Below are 23785 nucleotides of genomic sequence, written 5' to 3' on the forward strand. Positions count from 1 at the left end.
CTTCTAATTTTTTTTTTCTTCTTCTAATTTTTAAATGTTGGCAATTTAAAAAGCCCTGAGAAGGCTACATTGAACACATCTTTGTGCTGGATTTAATGCATAAGCTGGCAGTACTCACTCACTACCATAGACTCAATGTGCATAGCACATAGTAAATGTTCAACAATTATGTGTTCAATAAATAGTCTTCCCAGTTGACTTCTCAGAGTTTAGAAGTAGTTAGTCGCAAGCAGTGCAACTTCTGTCTATTGGGAATGCAGAAAATGGGTTTGGAGGAGGTTTCTCCATTCTACCTCGGAGCTTCAAGATATGTCTGCTCTAGGCTAAAATATAGCCTCCATGAAATTTCATGAAGATTAAATTTCTATACCACTTGGTCTGATGTGGATCAGTATTCATTGATATGGACATACCTATTTGGTAGTCCACATCCATTCTTGGGGTTTTGTTGTTGTTGTTGTTTTGTTTTTTTAGAGGGGGGGCACAGGGAGAGGGACAAGCAGTCTCCACATTGAGCATGGAGCCTGACATAGAGCTGAGTCCCAGGACCTTGAAATCATGACCTGAGCTGAAACCGAGAGCTGGATGCTTAACCGACTGAGTCACCCAGGCACCCCTAGTCCACCTCCATTCTAATGATTGTTGCCATGGTGTACTGGTTGATCAATAATTTTAATAACCCCAACTGGTGGAAAAATTAGAAATCTATATGATCATAGTCTTTTACCACCAGGGAAGGCTCTTGGAGGCAGGACATGAAGCATGTTGTCAATGACATGATCTAATTCCTTTAGTGGTTGAATTCTTTGTTTTTTTTTTTTAAGATTTTATTTATTTATTCATGAGACACACACAGAGGGAGAGAGAGAGAGAGAGAGAGAGAGAGAGAGAGAGGAGAGACAGGCAGAGGGAGAAGCAGGTTCCATGCAGGGAGCCCAACATGGGACTCGATCCCAGGTCTCCAGGATCACGCCCTGGGCTGAAGGCGGTGCTAAACCACTAAGCCACTCAGGCTGCCCAAGTGGTTGAACTCTATTCCAGGATTTGTAGAGGGCTGATTCTCATAGATTTTATGAACCTGGACATGCTTCTCATATCTGTTTTCTCATCACAGAGAATTCTCAGTTCTCACACCTACCTTCCATGCCTAGCCAAAGCTATTTCAAAGCTTCCAGAGAGCATAGAATGACTAGAGGACTCCAGAGAAAGATAATGAGCCCGATCAAGTCCAAGGTGACCCAGTGGAAGGCAGGGGCAGAAACAAGGTGACGTTTGGTGAAGAAGTTTTAATTAATTCACTTACTCCACTGTATGAAGCAAGCTCTCCCCAGGCCTCACAAGCAGCAGGCTCACGTCTGAATCTACCTATTTGCACGATAAGCAGGAAGTTCACCGTCTGTTCCAAGGCTAAATAGATGTTAACAGCCCTTTATTGGATCAGCTCAAGGTGATTTAGACTTGTTCTAAGAATATATTCAGCATGTAACAAAATGCAGTGTGGCTCTGCTTTCTGGACAGATAGAATTGGTCATTGTATATGCTAGCCAACAAAAGTGCATCATTCAATGTGATAAACCTATTTAAATCTATAAACTTTTCCTTAGAATTTTCTGACTCAGGCTTATCCTGATATTTCTCAGAGCAAAGACTCCCAGCTTTTATCTGGGGCAGCCTAAGGCAGGGGCTTACAAACTTGTTTTAGTCTTAGGACTTCTCATTGCACCAATACAGAAGGTCAATATATAAAACTAATAAAGAGCAAGCTGCTTAGAAGGCAACAAAGAGAACTGCTGAGCATGTGCTGATAACCCCACTCTCTTCTGCCCCCCTTTCTTCTGTTGCCCCTACAGAGGCTACTGGGAGCCTCAGAGTTGGAGCACAGTTGAAACAGCTGTTCTTGAATGTCTTCACAAAGCTCAAGTCATGTTGGAAACCCACAACCCAAACTTTCAAAACCAAAGTTCATCTTACCTCCTCAACTTTGCCTTTTGGGGTACCTAAATGGCTCAGTCAGTCAAGCACCCAACTCTTGATTTCGGCTTAGGTCACGATCTCAGGGTCGTGAAATCAAGCCCCATGTTGGGCTCTGCACTCAGAGTGGATTGTGCTTCTACCCTCTCCCTCTGCTCCTCCCCTTGCTCTCTCTTTCTCTCTCTCTTTAATAAATAAATAAATCTTTTTAAAAATTGCCTCTTTATGATTTATAATTGTGTCACATAGCAAACATTCATAGAGAATAAGAGGACACACATTTATGTACCCACTACTCATCTTTACCAAATCTTAATATTTTGTTTTATGCCTTTGGTTTTTATAAAGGAATAAACACTATAATGTGCTCCTTCCTAATTCCACTCCCGTCTCCTCACCTCTCCCTCCCCCCAAATAATTGCTATCCTGAATTTGTATTAATGATCATCACACAAGATTTTAATATTAATACATTTATTAATACACATTAATTTATGTATTTCCCCAAATGTATATATTTACTTATGCATGAATATAGGATATAGTTCTACATTATATGTATATATAATATATGATCTATTGTTTGCATGAGTTCACACTTTATATCAATATTATGCTTCACGTGCCAATCTGCAGTTTGTTTTTCCAGCTCAATATTATATTTTGGAGATTTATGCGTGTTAATACATTGCACTCTGGCTCATGCTCTAAGTGCTGTCTCATATTGCTTTTCTTGAATTTTTGTGTGCATTTTCCTCTTGAATGTTTGTTGATTCCAATTTCTCACATGTTGCAAGGTATATTCTTGTCCCACTCTGAAAACTTCTCTAGGACAAAAGCTTTCTAACTTACCTGACTACCACCAACATCAGAAATGCATTTTACAGGATCCCTGGGTGGTGCAGCGGTTTGGCGCCTGCCTTTGGCCCAGGGCGCGATCCTGGAGACCCGGGATCGAATCCCACATCAGGCTCCCGGTGCATGGAGCCTGCTTCTCCCTCTGCCTATGTCTCTGCCCCTCTCTCTCTCTCTCTCTCTGTGACTATCATAAATAAATAAAAATTAAAAAAAAAAGATTTAAAAAAAAAAAGAAATGCATTTTACAGTGGGGCCTGGAGCAAAACACACATGCAAACATGAAGTGTAAGATACTGTCAGAAATATTCTCATAGGGGCACCTAGCTGGCTTAGTTGATGGAGTATGGGACTTTTGATATCAGGGACGTGAGTTCAAGCCCCACATTGGGCATAGAGTTCACTGGGGGGAAAAACATAGTAATAAACTTTAAAAAAATACTCTTGTAATTTCTATTGTAATTTATTCTGTTTCATTGTCTTAAATTGTAGTCATGATTTCATCTCTTTTAGAACCATCAGTGAGACCCCTAGTTTGAAAACCAGTGCCCTAGAGCAAATACCAGGAAGTGGAATGGCAGGATTGGGTGTATGTGCATACCTTCCGCTTTATTAAAGATGGCCAGAGTTGTGAAGACTTACACTTTACCAGCAGTGCGCAAGAGCACCTAGTACCGCACAGGCTCACCAACATTTGGCATCAATTGGCTTTTTATTGATGAATTGCATTTGCATCTGCCAGAACGATGAATGCAGAATGGTGTCTCTATGGTTTTACTTTGTATTCCCCTCATGATCAGTGTGGGATAGGGCACACATTTCCCTGTATGTTGGCTGTTATGTTTCCTCTTGTGTGCATTACCTGCTTATACCTTTTACTCGGTTTTTATTAGGTAGTTTCATTTTGTCTTCAGCTTTCTTGGCCTTTTGCCTTTCTATATAAATTTTATGGCCAATTTATCTTGTTTCACTAAACATACTGATATTTTCATAAAAACCTGTTTAAATTTTATAGATTATTAGGGGAATCTGACATCTTTACGATGTTGTCTCTTCCTATCCATGGATTTTGCATACATTGTCATCATTTACAATTTATTCTCTGCCTCTCAATATTTCTATTTCACTTTTGTTCATTTTTCCTGTTAAATTCATTCCTGAGTTCTTTACAGCTCTGTTGATACTATGAAGAATTTTTTTCTAATACTCTTTCAAATGCCTCCTATTTCTTTTTCTTGCCTTATTGCATTGGTAGAAAATCCAATACGATGTTGGATAGGAGTGGCAAGAGAGAACATCCTTGCCTCGGTTCCAATCATTGAGGGAAAGCATTCAATCTCTAATCAGAAAGTATAATATTGGTTGTAAATTTTTCATAAATACTCTTTATCAGATTGACAGAGTTCCCTTCACTTCCTACTTTGTTCGGAGTCTTTAATGATGAATGGATGTTGAATTTTGTCAAATGGCCTTTCTGCATCTATTGGGATGTTTTGTAGTGCTTTTACTTTAATTTGTTAATATGATGAATTCTATCAAAAGATTTTTCTCATATTGAGCAATTCTTCATTCTTGAAAAGTACTTTTTAATGTAATTTTGAAATTTATTCTGAAAATCCATTTTTTAAAGATTTTATTTATTTATTTGTCAGAGAGAGAGAGAGCACAAGCAGGGGGTGTAGCAGACAGAGTGAGAGGGAGAAGCAGGCTCCCCACTGAGCAAGGAGCCTGATGTGGGACTCGTGGGGCTCAATCCAGGAGCCTGAGATCATGACCTGAGCCAAAGGCAGATGCTTAACCAACTGAGCCACCCAGGTGGCCCTTAAAAATTCATTTTTAATATCACTAATAATATACTCATATTTCCTTTTCAAAAGTTAAAGTATTTCTGTATAGTGTTTGCAAATGCACAACATTTTCCTGGAAGGATGCCTGAGAAATTGGTTAAATTGATTGTCTCAAGGAAAGGGAACTGGGTGGTTGAGGGATAAGGGAGAGAGGTACTCCTAGTAACTGATTTATCCTTTTTGCATTTTGTTCCAGGAGCGTTTAAATCCTTTTGAAAATACTGAATCAAATTACAACATTCCAGAAAATGCCAGAGTTTCTTTTGTCCGCTGTGCCTAATTTCTTTTTCCTTCTTAATGGCATCTGAAGTTACAACTCATGAATTTTGTGTGCTTCCTCTGAGGGATATTCTTTGCATTTGCCAACATTGTAATGCTTTAAATTTTAAAAAGGAGAACATACTAGTGTATTCTTCTAATGCTTTTCTCCTGCTTTTATATACATATATGTATATATCCACAGAAACTATAGAGTAACATTTTGTGTTGTGTGTATGTATTATGTAGATAAGATGATAGTACAAGCATGATTCTGATTTTTTGCTCTATTATTTGTTTAGGATATATATATATATATTTAATTTTTAAAAAGATTTTTAGTTATTTATTTGCTTGTTTATTTGACAGTGAGAGACAGAGAGCACAAGCAGGGGGAGCAGGAGATGGAGAAGGAGGCCCCCCACGGAGCAGGAAGCCTGATGCAGGGCTCCATCCTAGCACCCTGGGATCATTACCCGAGCAGAAGGCAGACGCTTAACTGACTGAGCCATCCAGGCACCCTAAGATTTAATTTTTTTAAGTAATATCTACATTTAATGTGGGGCTCAAACTCACAACCCTGAGACCAAGAGTCACATGTGCTTCAGACTGAGCCAGCCAGGGGCCCCTAGGAGCTTTATATTGTTGCATACACATCTGGCTCCTCCTTTTAAATAGTTGTACAGGATTATATAAAAACATCACTATTCCTTTACCCATTCTAGAATTTCTCCAGAGTAGTTAAATTGATTTTTCTTAGGGTATACACATTTGTTGTTGTTTTAACAAATACTACTCAATTTCTTTCTACAGAGACTATGCTAGTTTCTTTAACACGCCAAGCAAGCATTTTCTTGAAGGTCTACACATTCCCTTACTGACTTGCTGTGACCTTGATTGAGCAAGGCATGTTTTCTCTCTGGACCCCCAGTGACTCCATCTGCAGCAGGAGGGAGTTGGGTGGGCTCCATGGTGTATGAGATGCATAATGATAGGTTGTACAGCCTCAGAGTGGGTCGGGAAGGACTGCCCTGAGGAGACAGTCGGGAGAGGAGGAGGGCGCGGGTGGCAGCCAAGCAGGAGGCAGGCAATTTAGACTCACTTGGCCCTTGTCTTGTCTCCTCCATTAGCGCAATGACAATTTATCTGGAGCTCTCGTCCGAAAGCCCCCTCTGGAAGAAGGCCTGATACCCTTTTTCTGGGAGACCTCACCTCTCATCCCAGTTGTCTCCCACGGGCAGAAATGGCCAGCAGGGTCAGCAAAATGTGTAAACGCTCATACTGCCATTGGGAACAAATAAATACTCTTAACAAATACAGAGCAGTATAATTGTGCCGGTCAAAGATAATTACAGGATTTATGGACAATATTAATTCATAATGCACTACAGATGGTGTGATCCAGGAATGGAACACACATTTACAACTATATGAAGAATGTTTTCCTTTTCAACTCCATCAGGGTGATGCTCTGACTGAATGTATAAGCACCCTTGGAGAAGTCTGAGTTTGAGCAACTTCCTGAATGTGAGATGGACCAAATGCCCTCCTACCTTCTCCGCCCTCCCTGGGTTCAACCACTGCGAGGCTGGCAGTGAAAAGAGACATCTTGTTTAATGTTTCTAAATCGGATGACTGTGTTGATTACCCACACTTTGAACAAATCTGGACGCATTTTATGGCTTCCCAATGTATGCATTTCATTTATTTTAGTAGAATAAGAGAGGGGGAAAACAGTTCTTCCTCCTTTGGAGTAAGGACAAGGAAGAGGATGACAGGGATGAAGTGGATTCTAAAACATGGTGGGGTGGGTTCAGGACCACAGCAGATGTGGATTCTGAGCCACAGCAGAGGTGGGTTCTGGTGCAAGGACAAGGAGGATTCTGGAACGTGCGTGGTAGGGTGAGTTGTTAGGTCAGGGGCCAGCTGGGTTCTGGGACAAGGATGAGGTGGATCCTGGGACATGGTGGAGGGGAGTCCTTAGATCAGAGACCAGGTGGGTTCTAGGACAGGTGTGGGAGGTAGACCCTGAGACATGGTTGACGTGGGTGCTGGGACAGGACAAAGTAGATGCCGGGACAGAACAGATGAGACGGACGGTGGGTCAGCCATCCTGCTCCTGAGTTCCCAGAACCCACCCATGCACTGAACCCCGGAGCCCTCACCACGTCCCGCGGCCACTGCTAGCTTCTCTGGGCTTCAGCATCACTTCTTCAGCGAGGCCTCCCTGGGGGCCTCCACCCGCCCCCCGCCCTCTTGCGCCCCGCCCGCCCCCCGCCCTCTTGCGCCCCGCCCAGCACCTTCTCGTCTACTACTCGGCGCGCCGGGTGCTGGTGCGAGTGCCCTGCGGTGACCCGGGCTGCGGCTCCCCGGGCGGGGGCCTCGTGGGCACGGGAGGCCGCCCACGCTCGCTGGTCTTGAAGGGGGGTCTCCGTGACGCTAGGGATGCTGTGCGATTTACGGTTTGGTTCCCAGTGCCCGAACGGCCTCCTGAGCCGGCGGCGGCTCAATAAATAAAGGGAAGAAGGGTGTCGGGGCCAGAGGAAGCGAGGGGGGGAAAGGAGAGGGCGGGAGGGAGGGTGGAGGAGCAGGGAAGGAGGAAGTGGGGGGGCGCGGCGCGGACGCGGCCGGGGCAGCGGGGCAGGGGGCTCCGGGCGGGCCGCCGAGCGAATGAATGAGCGCCCGCCCCTGCGCCCCCGCCCGCGCCCCCGCCCGCGCCCCCGCCCGCGCCCCCGCCCGCGCCCCCGCCCGCGCCCTCCGCGCAGGGTCCAGGCCCCGCCCCCGCCCGCCCGGCCCCGCCCCCGCGCCGCCCCCGGCCCCGCCCCCCGCGCCGCCCCCGGCCCCGCCTCGCCCGTCGCCCGCGCCCCCTCCCCGCGCCGGCCCGGCCGCGCGCGGCATTGTGGGAGTTGTGGTCCGCGCGGCCCCGCGGAGCGCAGCGCGGCGTCGGCACCGGCGGGGGCACCGGCTCGGCTCGGCTCCGCTCGGCTCCGGCTCCGGCTCCGGCTCCCGCGGCGTGGGCCCGGCGGTGGCCCCGCGGCGCGGGCGGGGGGCGTCTGCGCGTCCGCGCCCTCGGGCGGCGGCGTCGTCCCGGCCCCGCGGTCCGCCCCCGCCGCCCGCGCGCAGGTAAGCGGCGTCCCCGGGGGCTGCGGGGCGCGGTGGGGGACTGCGCGGCCGGCGCCCCCCGCACCCCGGGAGAGGGAGGGAGGAGGAGGGGCCGGACGGCCGCAGGCCCGCGGGCCCCACGCCCCACGCCCCGCGCCCCGCGGCCGCTGGGATGCTCGGGATGCTCGGGATGCTCGGGATGCTCGGGGATGCTCGGGGATGCTCGGGGATCCGCATCCCGGCCCGGCGAGGGGCGCCGCGGCGGGGCGCTCGCTCCGAGCTGGCGGCGGGCCGGGAGCACCCTCCTCGCAGCCCCGGCCCATCGCGGCGCCCCTGCCCCTCCCCGCCGCCTGTCCTCGCCTGCTGCCCCCTCCCCCGGGCCTCAGTGTCCCCCACTTCCCGCGTTTGCCGCGGCGGCCCTCGTCCCCTGTCCCGTGAGCCGTCACTATAAGCCACCTTCCCCGAGATCTTTAGCCTCCTGCCCACTTTTCCTGCCAACACTCACCCTCCGTGGCCCCCTCCCCCTCCTCCCCTGACCTCCTGGTGGTCACCATCTGTGTTAACCCATCCGCCGCCCCCCACTTCCCCCACTCTCCAGAGTGGGTGGATGCTGAAAAAGCTGGCCCAGAAAGTGAGGAGGAGAGGTCTCCAGTTGCCCACGGGGGAGGCATGGACCCCAGGGCAGTTCGGTGGGTCCTGGGTGGAGAAGGTGACCTGCATCACACACCTTGCCCTGCTCTGTCTGCCCTGCTCCTGGTGGGGGGGGGGGGGCTTCTAGGGCGCCCTGGCCACACCCTGAAAGTGACCGGAAGCTCCTTAGCACTGGGCAGCCTCCTGGATTGTAAGGTGAACAGCATTAGCCAGGTTAGAGCAGAGTCTGTCCCCCAGATGTTCCATCGCATCAGAAGTTATATTTCATTGGACTTGCTCAACCCATTGGACATGAATTTGGACCCTATTCCCCAGAGCTGACCGACCTTTACCATAGGAGTTATTAAAGAGCAGAACTGCAGTGACAGGTCCCTGTCCCTAACGAGGACACACATGAAACATGCAAATGATCAGATGTGTGAAGGAAACTGGACGGTACTGTAGTCCCTGAGGCAGGAACTGGGGAGAGGGAGAATCCATGCCCTTCCCACTGGAGCGTTGGTGGCTGTCACTGGGTGCTGGGAGGGTCAAATGTTTGAAACACTACTTAATAAGCTGTCGATCACCCTGTAAATGTAAGGGTTTTTTGTTTTTGTTTTGTTTCGTTTTTTAGCATCACATTTCAGCCATGAACCTTTAAATCCACCTCTGGGCTCAGGGGCCTCCCAGTGTCTTTTGGCTAAAAGTAACTGGCAGGTAAGAAAAGCCCTAACTTCAGCTCTCAGTGCTGTTGATGAGAACAGGGTCTGAAGCTGGGTTCAGGGCATCAGGATCTCTTGCTGCTCAGCCTAGAGAGCGCTCTTGGCTAGCATTGTCCAGAATGAGGCTTCCTCCCCCGGGACGAGGGTGAGCCGCAGGGGTGTCCAGTGGAGAGATCCCCTCGTCATCCACCCCGCCTTCCGGGTTTTCACTGTGCTCTAGTTGAGCGATTAGCAGGGCTGATGGGAACTGACACTTAACAGGTGTTTGTTCAATTATCACCATCTCGATGCTCATTTAAGAAAAACCTCTCCTCCTGAGAGGCTGAGTTTAAAAGTTCCAATTAGAGGTTGAGCTCAGGGAGGGGGAAACCCTTTTAGTAAAAGTGCTTGTTTATCACACAGATGACAGCTTCACGCTGAATTTCAGGAATCCCGGGGTTCTGTTCTATTCGGGAGACAGGCTGGCAAACAAAACATGGGAAAAAATCATCCCAGATTTTCTTTCCTTTTCCCTGTAGAGGGATCAGGTGCCTGTTATGGTATGGCTAGGAGAGAACCAGGGGCGCCCTGGGGTCTGTTTCCAGCCAGGGGGGCCCAGATCTGTGAAGAAATTGAGAACGTGCGAGAAAAGAATTGAGCTGCGAGCCTCCCCACTCTTGCATTTTTCCTAGAAACATAAAAACGGCCGGGAATATTTAGCGTATGTGTATTTGACTTGCTAAACATTAGAGGCAAGCGATGCTTAATTCAACCTAAGCTGGGAAGATGCAAGCAGGCAGTTAATGAGCACCTAAGGTTTCTCTTTCATTTTCAGCTCTGCAAGTCTGGGGACAAACAAAAATCACTTCAGGTGCGTGGCAATGAGAGTGTCCAGAATTTGTCCATAGGGTCCCTGGTCCTGAGATGGCTTTCCCCGATGCCCCGCCTTTACTTCGCAGGCTGATCCACATGGGGTGCCACACGTCTGAGCACTCATCAGCACATCTTAAAGGCTCACTGTGACATCCTAGATGTTTTACATTGGTCGTCATTGGCCCTGCATCCAGGGAGATGGGCAGGACCCCTTCTTAGAGACGAGGAGACTGAGAGGGAGGGGAAGTGACTCATCCAGGGTCCAGCCCACCTCCAGTTTGGGTTCTTGGCCTCTCTGCCACCTCACAAGAATTTTCCAGCCAAATTTAGTCCCCAGAGAAAGGAGAAGGGACAGGCTTCCCTTGTTTCAGTTGATTTCTATTCCCAAGAGGGAAGGTAGCACACAAAACCATTTTTTTTCTGAACTCTGCGGCCCCTCACGCTGAGGGAATGTATTAGGCTTGTAGGAGATCGTAGACCTGGCTGTGCTCAGATTAGAACACACAGGCTGGACGAAGGGTCTCAGCTGGGAAACACGGCTGGGGCTTTATAGACACGGGCAACATGACTTCTGGGCTCTGATCAGGCTTTTAGGGTAACGAGGGTGCCAGACACTGGCTCTTACCATTGGCAGGGGTACCTGGCAAAGTGCTCCTGTCTGTTTCAGAGACTGGACCTATGAGGGCTTCTATTTCCATTCTCCCCCATCACTTCCTCTCGTAACCTGTGGGCGAGACCAGTGAGTAGTCTCCCAGGCAGGTAGACAGAAACACCCAGTGTCTGCCATGGAGATGTGACCCCCAAGAGACCACTTCCCCTTCCAGCTTGAGCTAAACCCTTGTGTCAGAAGGGCAAGAGAGATTAAGAATGAGGAAGCACCATGAAAAGAGAAAGTAAAATGGGGAACGTGCAGTTTTAAGGCTCCTTTGCTATTTTTAGGAATTACTAATTCATTTAAGTAATCTCTGTGCACAACATGGGGCTCGAACTCGTGACCCCCAGACCAAGAGTTGCATGCTCTCCCGACTAAGCCAGCCACATGCCCCTCCTTTGCCATTTTTAAGATGCTTTAGAATCCAGATCTCTCTGTAAAGATCCAGAGAGTTAAGGAGAACAGGTATTATGAAACGCCTCCTATGAATAGACATCACCCTGCAGTCAGCAGGGGTGTGTGTCCCTGCCCTGGCTGTGTGAACTTGGGCTGAAGTATATAACCTCTTGGGGTCTCGGTTTCCCCACCCGTAAAGTGGGGCTGTTAACATCCCCTAAGGATGACACAGAACAGGTGGGGCTTGTGTAATTGTCAGTACTGGATGCAGAGTGCACATCACTGGCCCTTTGGGAAATGGGGGCTGTGCTAAAATGAGTAGAGAACACACAAGCTTGAGATGTGTGTCCCCTGCCTTAACGAGGACCTTCAACAATGATCTGGGGTTTTACATTTCAGTTGAGGACTTTTTTCCAGGTAGAAAAATTTATGCTAGTTTCCTTTTCTGTTTTCATCTCAGGTTTGAAAATCATTTCACGGTGACCGACCCCCCCCTTGCTGGCGTGACAGAGGCTCCTCCCACCCTACCTGCGGTGACTTCTGCCGGGAGCAGAGTGGTGGGCCAGACGTTGGTCAATGCCACCCTCGGCGGGATCCGAGGAACAGCGGCAGCCATGCCTCCCCCTGCCCCAGCCTCCCCTTCCCCCCCACGTTGAGCTACATGGTGTGGGTGCTCTTGGGACCCCCAAGGAGTGACTGTCTGCCCTTGCTTCGCACCCCCAACAGCAACTCCCTCAAGATGTCGCTTGAGTGGCTGGTGGCCTGGAGCTGGTCGCTGGACGGCCTGAGGGACTGCATCGCCACGGGCATCCAGTCGGTGCGGGACTGTGACACCACCGCTGTGGTCACCGTGGCCTGCCTGCTGGTCCTGTTCGTGTGGTACTGCTACCACGTGGGCCGGGAGCAGCCCCGGCCCTACGCGTCCGTCAACGCCCTGATGCAGGGTGCAGACGCCAACGGGCTGCAGAACGGGTTCGTATACTGCCAGTCCCCCGAGTGCGTGCGCTGTGCCCACAACGAGGGCCTCAACCAGAAGCTCTACCACAACCTGCAGGAGTACGCCAAGCGGTACTCCTGGTCCGGCATGGGCCGCATCCACAAGGGCATCCGCGAGCAGGGCCGCTACCTCAACAGCCGGCCCTCCATCCAGAAGCCCGAGGTCTTCTTCCTGCCTGACCTCCCCACCACGCCCTACTTCTCCCGAGATGCCCAGAAGCATGACGTGGAACTGCTGGAACGGAACTTCCAGACCATCCTGTGCGAGTTTGAGACCCTCTACAAAGCGTTCTCAAACTGCAGCCTCCCGCAAGGATGGAAAATGAACAGCACCCCCAGTGGGGAGTGGGTCACCTTTTACTTGGTCAATCAGGGGGTTTGCGTTCCCAGGAACTGCAGGAAGTGCCCACGGACGTACCGCTTGCTTGGAAGCCTTCGGACCTGTATTGGGAACAATGTTTTTGGGAACGCATGCATCTCCGTACTGAGCCCTGGGACTGTGATAACGGAGCACTACGGGCCCACCAACATCCGCATCCGATGCCATTTAGGTATGTGGCGGGGTTGGGGTCTCGTGGCACACGCCTTTCCGTGCGCGGCCCCCCAGGTGGCATAAGAGCACAGTAGCCAGAGTCGTGCCGGTTCACATTCTCCACTGTGCTCCCGTCAAAGATTGACGAATTGCGTGTAAACGATGGTGACAGCAGAAATCGAGTCAAAAAAGGAACTTGTGATCAGTATTATCTGACAGGTGGTCTGTCCAGAGGAACTTTCTGCGGTGACGGAAGTGGTCTCCATCCGTCCTGTCCAAGTATAGTAGCCGCTAGCAGCACGTGGCCACTGAGTGCCCGAAACGTGGCTGGTGCCGGGGAGGAACAGAATTCCTAACTTAATCTAAATTTAAAAAGGGACCCGTGGCTAGCGGCTACTGTATTGGACAGCGTAGCTCCAGAGCCAAGGCTATAATAACGATCACTGACGTTCATAACGACATCCGGGCAGCTGTGAAAGACGCTAGTGCCTTCTGAATCAAGGGTGAAGTCGTGCTTGATGTTAATGCTGATCTTACTCAGATTCTAGGGAGATCGTTAACGTGTGCAGCAGTTGTTTTGAGAACCGGGTTGGGGTCCACTCGGGCGTGTTTGCATCCTGGCCCCTCCACCTGCTAGCTGTGTTACTTTGGACAGATCACTTTCACTTCCCTGGACCTCCATGCCCTCACTTACAAAGGAGAGGTAAAAAGCTAATTCCCTGGAGTGTTACTTTGAGGGTCTAATTAGAGAATGTGTATCGTGAGGCGTTTATTCACAGGGAGCATGACGTGGAGTACTCACCCTTTAGGTAGGCTTAACTGCAACTCAGTACATATGGCTGGTAGTTCCCCAGAATTCCCTGTTCCTGGTGAGTCATGATAATGGGTTGGTTACTGGGGCAGTGGCACCACCAGTTAGCATCCCCGACTAGGGCGGTGTGCCCAGAGCCCGGGCAAGGTCCAGCTTCAGGAAGTTTGCAGTGCTGGCTGCCTTGGCTTTGGAACAGAGGAAGAAAAAGCACACACAGAGGAGCCCCGCTCTAAGCTGGAGCCAGGAGTTCCTAAGTGTTCTGTAAAGGAGCATCAGGGCAGCCTGGGGGGGACCTGAGCCAGACACCTCAGACGCTCCAGCCCTGCTTCCCCAGAAACCTTCTGCTTCCCCCACCCCATGTGGGGATTCTGAGCAAAACGTGACTTGGACAGAGGGCTTCGCCAGTTTGAAAAACAACTAGATTCGAGCACTTAACACAATGAGTATTTCAAGAGCAGAGACAGGAGAGGACAGAGGCGCCAGAGGAGGTGGCCTGGCTTCATGGTCAGCCCTGGGACTCTGGGCAAGTAACTGAGTCGCTCTGTGCCTCAGTTTCCTCATCTGTAAAATGGGGAGGTAGCACTTACCTCAGAATCGCTGACAGGGTTAAATAAAGTGGGATCTCCTGTGACTACTTGGCATGGACAGCGGTGGTAGCTAGTGGTTTGTGTTATGAAACCCGTGCGGACAGTCTAGGAAAGGATCCCTAAGACGTGGGTCCTCAGGACACAGTGGGAAACGACTGGGCTTCGGAAGCAAGAGCACCTGGACTCAGCTCGATGGGCCCCATCTGCCGAGTGCTCTTGGCTGGGACCTCGAAACCCTGAGCCCCTAGAACAGAGGTAATGGTACGTGCCTCGGGGCTCTCTGGAGGATTAAAAGTAGCCCATGGGAAGTGTGGGCAGGTAGAAGGCAGTCAGGTAAAGGGCACTCTGATTAATCGAGAAGCTGAGGTGGCTATCTGAGCGATCTCAGTGAAGTCCCTGCACAGGGGGGCTCAGATCCGAGCATGGGGGGCTGCCAGGGGGGCTGCTGGGGCTGCCAGGGCTGCCAGGGTGGAGCAAAGGAGCCTTCCCCAACCCAAGCCAAGCGGCAGACATGGCTGGCTGTGGCATCCAGGGTCAGGGCTGAGGTCAGACAGGTTGGGCGAGCTGCAGTGGGGCAGGGGGGCCCCATGCCAGGCTTGAGGGATTGAGGCTGTGGGCAATAAGGAGCAGTGCTGTGCCTTTTTCAAAGGTTTTCTTTGTATGTTTTTAAAAAGCTTCAGAGTAACTCACAGGGAAGAGCGTTTGCAGACTGATGTAGAATTCCAGGAATAGGAGATGAGTAGCAAGGGCGGGTGGCCAGAACACCTAGGATTTGCCCTGCGTGTGAAGGCCTGTGGTGCTGCTGTTTGGCGCACGTGTGAGTGTAAACCATGCCCACACGGGCCCTCAGGATGACCTGTCATTCGCTTCTCAGCCCAGCTAGTTGCTGCCACCAGAAAAACTGGGCCGTGTCATGTTCTCTTGGAAGGAGTCCCACTGGACTGTGGCTGCTTCCCCACGGCCGGGGCAAGCTCCCTGGGTTGGTTTGCTCAGCGTTCCCTTCTTTCTGCTGGCATGCGCATGTTCATACCCACCTGGGAATGAAACAAAGGTGTGTTTGACCTTGAGTGTTGCCAGAGAGGGAGGGAGTCTGGTCCGGTGGCCACGCCCCCTGCCAGCTCACCTGGCTGGAGTGGAGGAGGCCCCTGCAGTTCCGGAACCAGGCCATCCATAGGTGTTGTGACTAGTCGGGCTGACCCTGCAGACACCTGAAACCCCAGTGACCGCTGGGCATTCACCCAGTCCCGGCACGCGCCAAGGACTGTGCTGAGCTGCCTCTTGGGGCGGGGAGGGGGGGTCACTGGGTCTGGACCCCGCATAGAGCCATGGGACAGCTCCGAGCTCCAGCTGTGCTGGGATGTCCAAACCGCTCTGCCACAGACCTCCAGCAAGCAACCTCCAAGGCTCATGAGGCAGATTTCCTGGGGAGGCGGATGTCCTTCCACAGGGCCAACCCCCAGGAAAGGGTAGATGAAAATGCGCGAGCACATTCAGCAGATTCTTGCTAAAGAAGCACAATTAGACTCTCATTGCCTTTCACGTGTCTGTTGTTGGGTTTCTCGGCCGTCTGGCAGGGTGGGCCTGGCGGAGCAGCTTGGATGTGCCGTGACCACCTGAGTGCCAGCCTCCGGCATCTGGAAGTGGGGGCCGCTGGCACACAGAGCCCTTTCTGCGCCCTTGACCTGCCTCGCTGAGTGGTTGGTGGGGGCAAACAGCAAGCCCTCAGCCAGAGGACGTGGGGCCGATCTCTGAACGCTCTGGTAGAGAATTGATCATTTCTGCCAACTGAGGGGGTTTGCGGGCAGTAAGCAGGAATGATGGGCCGCTGGAAGCCACGGTGAAAGGGGAAGGCAGAGGAAAGGGGACAGGGGGCTGTCAAGCCAGCAAACCAGACCATTTTTCTATTGTACCGTCGTGCACAGTGGTGAATCATTTAGCGGCCCAGAGAAAGGAGAGCTTCTTCTGAAGCCCTGGGGTGGAGTGTCCTTGCAGAGAGCCACCGAGACCTAACAGCCTTGTCCTCCTGAACCAGTCAGTGAGGGCTCTCTGGGTCCATCGCAGCCCTAACCCCCACCCCACCCTCAGCAGTTGTTATGGTAGCAGGAGATGAGAGATGATGGTTCTGGAGTCCGAGAGGCCCTTCTCGCCTGATGCAATGAGGTGTCCTACTGATAGTGGAAACATTAACTGTAAGAATGGACAGTCGCTTTCATACCATTGCTACTGACATACTGTCCAGTGGTTTAAGAAGAGCCTGTTCCTCAGAACCAGACGGATTTGGATTCAGATCTCATGTCCCCACCAGGACTGAGGAGCAAACTTCAGGCAGGTCACTTCTCTGAATCGCAGTTGCTCCCATCTGGAGAATGGGTGATGTGATGTCTGAAAAGTGCTAATTCAGCCCAAACCTGCGCTCAAGGCAGTCTGTACGGTCTTGGTGGCAAGGACAGTGGTCACATAGAGCCCCGAAGGCAAGTGTGCTAATGTTCCCCCTTTATAGACGTCGAAACTGTGGCTCAGAGAGGTTAAGTGATTTGCCCAAGGTCCTGGGGCACTTAAGGATAAGAGTCAGTCATCTGACCCCAAGTCCTCATCCTCGCCACTCCTCCAGTGGCCTCAGTGTGAATTCCTACCCCACACATACTTCCAGGAGCTGTCCGTTTCTGGTTCAAGAGGTGCATTAAAATGCTCTGTTAGAACCCTGTTTCATGTTTGTCCTTAGTAGTCATTTGGAAGGGGCAGCGCCAACTAGTCCCATGTCATGGTTGTGCCATTAGTCACCGGAGACAGACAAGAACACCATGATCCCACCCCCCTCTGCCAGGGCCCTGCTTCCTCCCAATCCATCCTTCCTGAGAGTCGCGGGGCCCACCCAGCCCCTCGTGTATCTGTTTCATGTCTGTGGTGGTGCCTTTGTTTATAGACGTCCAGGCGGTGACAGGGACCCAGTGTTTCCCCAGATCATCAGGTGGGAGACAGGGACGTGAAACTGTATGTACAGCAGCATTTCAGCCAGGTCCTCTTTTGGGGGTTAGGCACCCCGACTTGGCAGCCGCTGCCTACAGTTGTGAGCATATGGCTCCTTGTGAAGGTGTGGGCCCACTTCCTGGAGCTCCGGCACTGCCTCAGGGGTGACCTCCCAGCTTCCCAGAGGGAGGCCGGAGGAGCTTAGACTAACCACATGCCCATCCTCAGACCCCAAGATGGATCTAAAGCCTGGAACCCAAAGATGAGGGCACTGTTTCATCTCAACCAAAACAGCCCTAGAGATCGGGCTGTAATGAACACAGTTATTGGGCCACGTGAGTTATGGACCTTCCTCAGTTAAGGGGGGGAACTTACAGATGAGCTTCAGGAGTCTTGAAAAGTTCAGTGCCAGCCTCACTGCGCAGCCCATGACCCAGAGCAGATTAAACCAAGGGAGGAATGTATTTTTCCAGGGAGCTCAGTATGGTCGGGGTGCCATGTAGCCTGTGTTTGCCCTGTCAGAGTACCCCGCCTCCACCCCAAACAGGGCTCCAAGGGGTGAGGTGGAAGGTCGGCTGCTTCGGAAGTAGAGACCTCCCACCAGCACAGGCCATCCCCCACGCCACCTGCCTTCATTCTCTTTTCTCCGCTTTCCCCCCAAAGGTCTCAAAACTCCAGGTGGCTGCGAGCTGGTGGTAGGGGGAGAGCCCCAGTGTTGGGCAGAAGGACGCTGCCTCCTCTTTGATGACTCTTTCCTGCACACTGCATTCCATGAAGGTGAGTGCTGCTTTTTGTTTGTTTGTTACAGACTGTATGTGTTTAGCATGGTTTTAAGTTTCCAGAAAAATCGAGCAGAAAGTATATACTCCCCCGTTCCCCCCGCCCCTCCACACACACAATTTCCCCTTTTGTTTACCATCTTGCTTTAGTGTGCTACATTTGTTACAACCGATGAGCCAGTATGGACACATTATTATTATTGCTTAAGCTCTGTAGTCTCCATTAGGGTTCACTCTTGCTGCTGTATGTCCTGTAGGTGTGACAAAGGTATAATGACATGGATCCACCCTGACAGGATCATACAGAATAGCTTCATTGCCCTAAAAACTCCTCCGTGCTCCACCTACCACTCACTCCTCCCGCCCTCCCTGCCTCCCCCTCCAGCCTCCCAGTGCCTCCTTTCATTTGCCCCACCCAGAATCTTATGAAGCCAGGATAACATTCTTGTTCAGAGAGGAGGAGACTTTCCCATCCCTGCCAGGGGTCAGGATGGGTCCCTACCCAGAAGCTAACTGTGTGGGGTACAGTGCTACGTGGGTCCTGGTTCTGGGAAGGTTCAAACCTCATCCCTCTTGTGCCTCCCCCACCCCCAGGTTCCGCAGAGGATGGCCCACGGGTGGTTTTCATGGTGGATTTGTGGCATCCCAATGTGGCAGCAGCCGAACGCCAGGCCCTGGATTTCATCTTTGCTCCGGGACGATGAGAACGTTTCCCGTGCTGGAGTCGGCGACCTTGGCCACGGGTCAGCCTGGACAACCTGGGGTACAGTCCAGCCCCCACCCGTGCCGTGATTCCATGCTCAGAAACCTGCCTCAACAGAAAGTTCTTATCTGGGGTTTTGAGATCACGTTGGGTCCCTCCTTCCTTTGGTTGTTGTAAATGGGAAATTTTCAGCTTGTATCTCCTTAGATTTTTGTTGTTGTTGTTCCTTCCAGTCATTTGCTTCTGCGATTCCTTTCTGCCTAATAGCGCATTCCTTTGCTCTGTGACCAGAGGCTTGGTCCCTGTCGTCTGCGCTGTCTTGCTACCTGGTTTTTTCAGTGCTCTGAAATAGAGTAACCAAATGGTTGTCTGAATGTAATCATGTAAAACTCCTTGTGGTCATCATAAAGAACAACAAATGAAACAAAACAAAAAACTGCAAACCAGAGAGCTAGAGCCCTTGGCCTCTGTTGCTGTCATGGTCACACAGGGGACCCGCCAGCCCACCCACCTCCCCCATGGCAGGGGGAGAGTCTGCAATCCCCACACCCAGCCGGCGTCAGGGGCAGTGCACACGGCTGGGCCTGAGCAGACTTGTCACCATCGCTCACCTCACTCCGAACCCCATCAGGTCCCTGATGGTGGGGAGCATTTGGCTGGTGGGACTGGAGCCTTCTCTGTAAACACTGCTCTCCTTCCAAGCTGAGTCTGGTGTCCTCGAGAGCCAAGTCAGGGCTCCCACGGATCAGCTGCAGAACGTGTGATCCACTTACCTCACTGCCTACAGAAGCCCTACTGCCAAACCGGGCCCGGAAAATTCTCCGTGCAGCTGTTTTGAGTCCACGGTGATGAACGTTGAGACCAGCAGGTTGGCTGCTAGGAACTGTGGTGTGGTGAGACCGCGCTCATCCGGTGACATTCCAGAAACACCTTCCTCTGGCAAAACTGGAATCGTAGATCTGACCAAAAAAGTGTCTGTTTTGCTTTGGAGTTCTGTTGCCTATGATTTTCCATTTATCTGTCTGTACATAAATGTTCGAGTGCTGGACTCAGAGATAGTGGAGGTGTCCGCCCCGTGTGTCTTTGTCATTGCATAGGGTTGCATGCCGGGATGACAGTGACCTAAGCCAGTGGGTGTGAGAGAGGCCTTTGTGAAGACCTACAAACCCAAAAGACCTGCGTGGCAGTGCTGGCCTTTTGGTCTCCTGTGAAGGACACGGCCAGTTAGAGGCACTGATTCTAGAAACACTCGCCTGTGAGCTGAGGTGTGCAAGAATAGCCTTCCAGCTGTCTTAAAGTTGCCTTTTTTTGAATAATGTGTCACAGGCAGTGTCCAGTTTATAAAGCCATGGAGTGGTGTGGGATATACAGCTTGTCACATACACAGGTCTCATATTTGTCCGAATGGAAACCAGAAGCTTCTGGGAGGAACAGCTATCGGAAGTGACCATGATCCACAATGCACTAGGCAGTTACTGGCAAGTGAGCAAAGAAAAACCTGTCTCCATTTGAGTAAAATTTCTACACAGATGTTTTTTTCCGTGATCAGAATGCAGGACAGGGCAGCAATTTCAAACACACCTGAAATCTTTTTACTCATTAAGTATCTTGTTCCGGAATCACCGAGGTGCATGATTTCTATACATACTGACTGCTCTCCGTTTACAAAGCCCGCAGCCCACACAGGTACGCGGCTACCTGAGCTCATGTGCCGTGCTTGGGGAACAGGAGATAAATAAAGGACCTTGCTGAAAACCAGAGTGACCTGCTAAAGTGGTGTGTTGGGGAAAAGAGGGAACTTGGCAGGAGATGCTAGGAGTCGGAGGCTCTTGGCTTTTAGATTGTGTCGCAGAGACAAGTGGGGCCCCATAGGCTCTGGTGTATATGGTAAGTGAAGCAAAACGCAGTTCTCCAGTAACGCGTGTGGGCTGACGGGAGCAGAGCCCTGGAACGTGAGGGACTCTAAGTGATACGCTGGGCAGAGAACAGGAATCGTGGCTTTAGGGAAAGGGGGGACTCGGGACTCTGTGCCAGGAGCTTGCTCCCACCCAATCTTGAGCAAGTCACGGAGCCTCCGGGAGCCTCAGTTTGCTCCACTGCAGAGGTGGTGCCTGGCGCACACAGCAGCTGTGACAGCCCCCTTTCTGCCATGGTGTTTGTGAGCAGGTGAGGAGCAGGGCAGGTAAGGAAGAGGCAGATAGACACTTTTGATCAGTGGTGGAGGTTGCCAGGGGAGCCAGGGGCTCCTTTCCACTGCCTAACTACGGGGGAAGAAGCAGATCTCTCAGAAGCTACATTTTGAATTTTTTCCTTTTATTTTTTTTAATATTTATTTATTCATGAGAGACAGAGAGAGAGAGAGAGAGGCAGAGACACAGGCAGAGGGAGAAGCAGAGGGAGAAGCAGGCTCCATGCAGGGAGCCGGATGTAGGACTCGATCCCAGGTCTCCAAGATCAGGCCCTGGGCTGAAGGCAGCACTAAACCGCTGAGCCACCCGGGCTGCCCAATTTTTTCCTTTTAAAGAGAGGTAGGTGACGCTGGTGGCCTGGGGCCCCAGGAGCAACCCAGCTGCTTGGTGTTTTCCCAGCAAGGGTACTTCCAGCCGCAGCCCTGGCCGGGCTCCCTCAGCAAGTGGAAGGAGCACCACTTGCCCCGGGCTGAGATGTTTCTCGCTCTCCTCAAGTGTGCATTGCCAACTAGGCAATTGCTAAAATAATTTACACGCTACAGCTAAGGATGCTCAAGGTGAGAAAGGGGAGCCAGCATGCCCGCCCAGCTTCAGATGAGAAGCCCTGCTTCCACCCAGACAGCCTGCACCGCCTTCAAGCCCAGACTGCACAGGTCACATACCAGGGCTCCCAGGCACCTGCTCATTATCGCCCCACGCTCACCCAGATGGTCTGGGCTCTGTGTACAGTGACCACACGTGGCACACTGAATGGCCTACAGCAGATAGCGGGGGAGCGGAAAGGTGATCCTAATCTGCCAGTTCTTGACTTTGCACAATACAATCACCTGGGGAGTTTGAGAAATTTTGATGCCTGCACCCCAATCCCCCACAAAGCGTCCCATTTCTTTGTTCCAGGGTGGGGCCCGGGTCTCAGTACTTGTTTTAACATATTTCCTGCCCTGATTCTAATGTGTAGCTGGGGCCAAGGGTCACTGCCCACGCAAGAATGACAAAGCCTTTGAAACCAGCCAGCTCCAGGTTAAGTCTAGGCTGTGCCCCTGTGTGACACTGGGCAGGCGACCTAACCCGGCTTTCTAGAGGATGGCTGCTATTTGTAACACTCCTCTAATGGTACCCTGTTGAGCCTACTGCAAGATGTAGCATTCTTAGTTTTGGGGTTTCTAGGATCTGACCAGCCCCAGCTGCAAGACTGGGCTCACCATCCAGACCTGACCAATCAGAGCCTATTCCATACTCCTGGCCCTCCACGATTGGGTCAGGGCTGGGGACATGATCTGATTCTTTCCCTAAGATCATTGAGAAAGAAAGGCCACTTTTCATGGAGTAGAGCTCAGGATCTAGTGTAAAGAAAATCTGAGAGTGAAACCCACAGAGAAAAGCAGGTTCCACCGTGTGGAGATCACCTGAGTCCTGAATGTAGCTTTGCCTGGAGCCAGCCCTACCACCGGACTTACCATACCCGTGAGCCAATACACTCCCTTTTTATTCTGAAACCGAACTGGAGTTGTGGTTGCTATCCCTTGCCACCGGAAAGTCCCGACCCACTCTGGGGTTCATCTGTAAAATGGGCTTCATGCCACTTTCATAGGCTTAAAGTGAGGTTTGAATAAGATCATAGGATGTCAAGTTCTGGGTGAATAGGAAGTGCTCCATACATCGTTTTAATTTTTTTTATTTTAGATTTTTATATTTTATTTATTTATTCATGAGAGAGACAGAGAGAGAGAGGCAGAGGGAGAAGGCTCCATGCAGGGAGTCTGACGTGGGACTCGATCCTGGGACTCCAGGATCACACCCTGGGCCAAAGGCAGGTGCTAAACCACTGAGCCACCCAGGCGTCCCCCATACAGTTTTTAAATGTAAACAAGAGAAGCAAAGGCTCAGTACAAAATGCTGTTTGTGAGGACCATGGGGCCCTGCTGCCAGCAACCTCCCCCTAAGATTTACCTCCCAGCTAAATCTTGCTTAACCAGATGTAAACACAGGGAACAGGACAGAATAAGGCCATATATTTTCGGGCTGCTGACAGATGGCAGTGGAAACACTCAAGCAGATTGTAGCATTAGGTGGCAGGAGGCAACACACACAGAGATTGATTTACTTTCTGCCTCCTTCCCAGGCACACCCATCGGTCCTAACTTCAGATCACCTACCCTTCCCCTCATTTCTCCACATCTGATGCGTCAGCCACCCTGGATCCAAGGTGAGAGAGCTTTCTTCCTTGGGGGCAGAGAGCACGTGCACTCTAGAAGATTCCTTTGCATGTATTATTGCCCCACGGGTACTTGGGGCCCACTGGGGTAAGCAGAGACAGTTGCATGCATTGACCCAGAAAGCGGCGGCTGAGGGCGGCAGTGGCCATGACCAAGGTCGTGTGGCCAGCTGGAGGATGAGCTGGAACTAGAAGCCAGGCACCAAACGCGTGGTCTGGCAGCCTGTGGAACCCCAGGCATACTTTCAGGCCTCATCTCCATGGCTCGCACAGGGCCATCTGTTCTCTCAGGACATTCAACCCCACTTTCTGGGGGCTCCCCATGATATGCCACACCATTTACAGAATTACCTTTTCCCCTCCACTTCAAAGACAACACTGAGGTTCCAAGAAATAAAGTCACGAGGCCCCATTTCCACAGCAGTGAGTCAGAGGTGTGATCTGAGCCCCCCGGGGCCCTGACACCAAAGCCCTTGTGCTTCCATCGGCACAGGAGCCCCTTTGGACCGCCTGGAGGAAAGACATCCAGGGGGCCTTTCCACCAGCGCATGGCAGGTGGGGGGTGCTTGTCCCCACCCCCTGCCCCGCCCAGGGGGCCTCCTGGGGTGTAGCAGGCCCGGCTCCCAGCCCTGCCCCTGGAGCGTGGGAGAAGCGTGCACACGGGCAGTCAGGGGAGCGGCCTCTGGGCTCCCGCACGATTCACAAGCACTGTGGATTTCCC

At 51.5% G+C, this 23785-nt stretch overlaps 1 protein-coding gene across 4 annotated transcripts; it reads left to right on the forward strand.

Moving 5' to 3' along the window:
• Positions 1-6852: 6852 nt before the first annotated feature.
• On the forward strand, positions 6853-20418 carry ASPHD2 (aspartate beta-hydroxylase domain containing 2). Of its 4 annotated transcripts, XM_038575493.1 has the most exons (6): positions 6905-6927; positions 9298-9380; positions 10200-10235; positions 11746-12832; positions 17842-17955; positions 18552-20418. In XM_038575493.1, the coding sequence occupies exons 4-6, from the start codon at positions 11947-11949 to the stop codon at positions 18659-18661; spliced, it is 1110 nt and encodes a 369-aa protein (XP_038431421.1). In that variant the 5' UTR covers positions 6905-6927; positions 9298-9380; positions 10200-10235; positions 11746-11946; the 3' UTR covers positions 18662-20418. The 4 variants fall into 4 exon arrangements, with proteins under 4 accessions (XP_038431422.1, XP_038431419.1, XP_038431421.1 ...); XM_038575491.1 differs by lacking the exon at positions 10200-10235 and having other exon boundaries at positions 6871-6927; XM_038575492.1 differs by lacking the exons at positions 6905-6927; positions 10200-10235 and adding an exon at positions 8035-8054.
• Positions 20419-23785: the final 3367 nt, after the last annotated feature.

Source organism: Canis lupus, chromosome 26, assembly GCF_011100685.1.
Source record: "Canis lupus familiaris isolate Mischka breed German Shepherd chromosome 26, alternate assembly UU_Cfam_GSD_1.0, whole genome shotgun sequence".
Taxonomy (NCBI): Eukaryota; Metazoa; Chordata; class Mammalia; order Carnivora; family Canidae; genus Canis; species Canis lupus.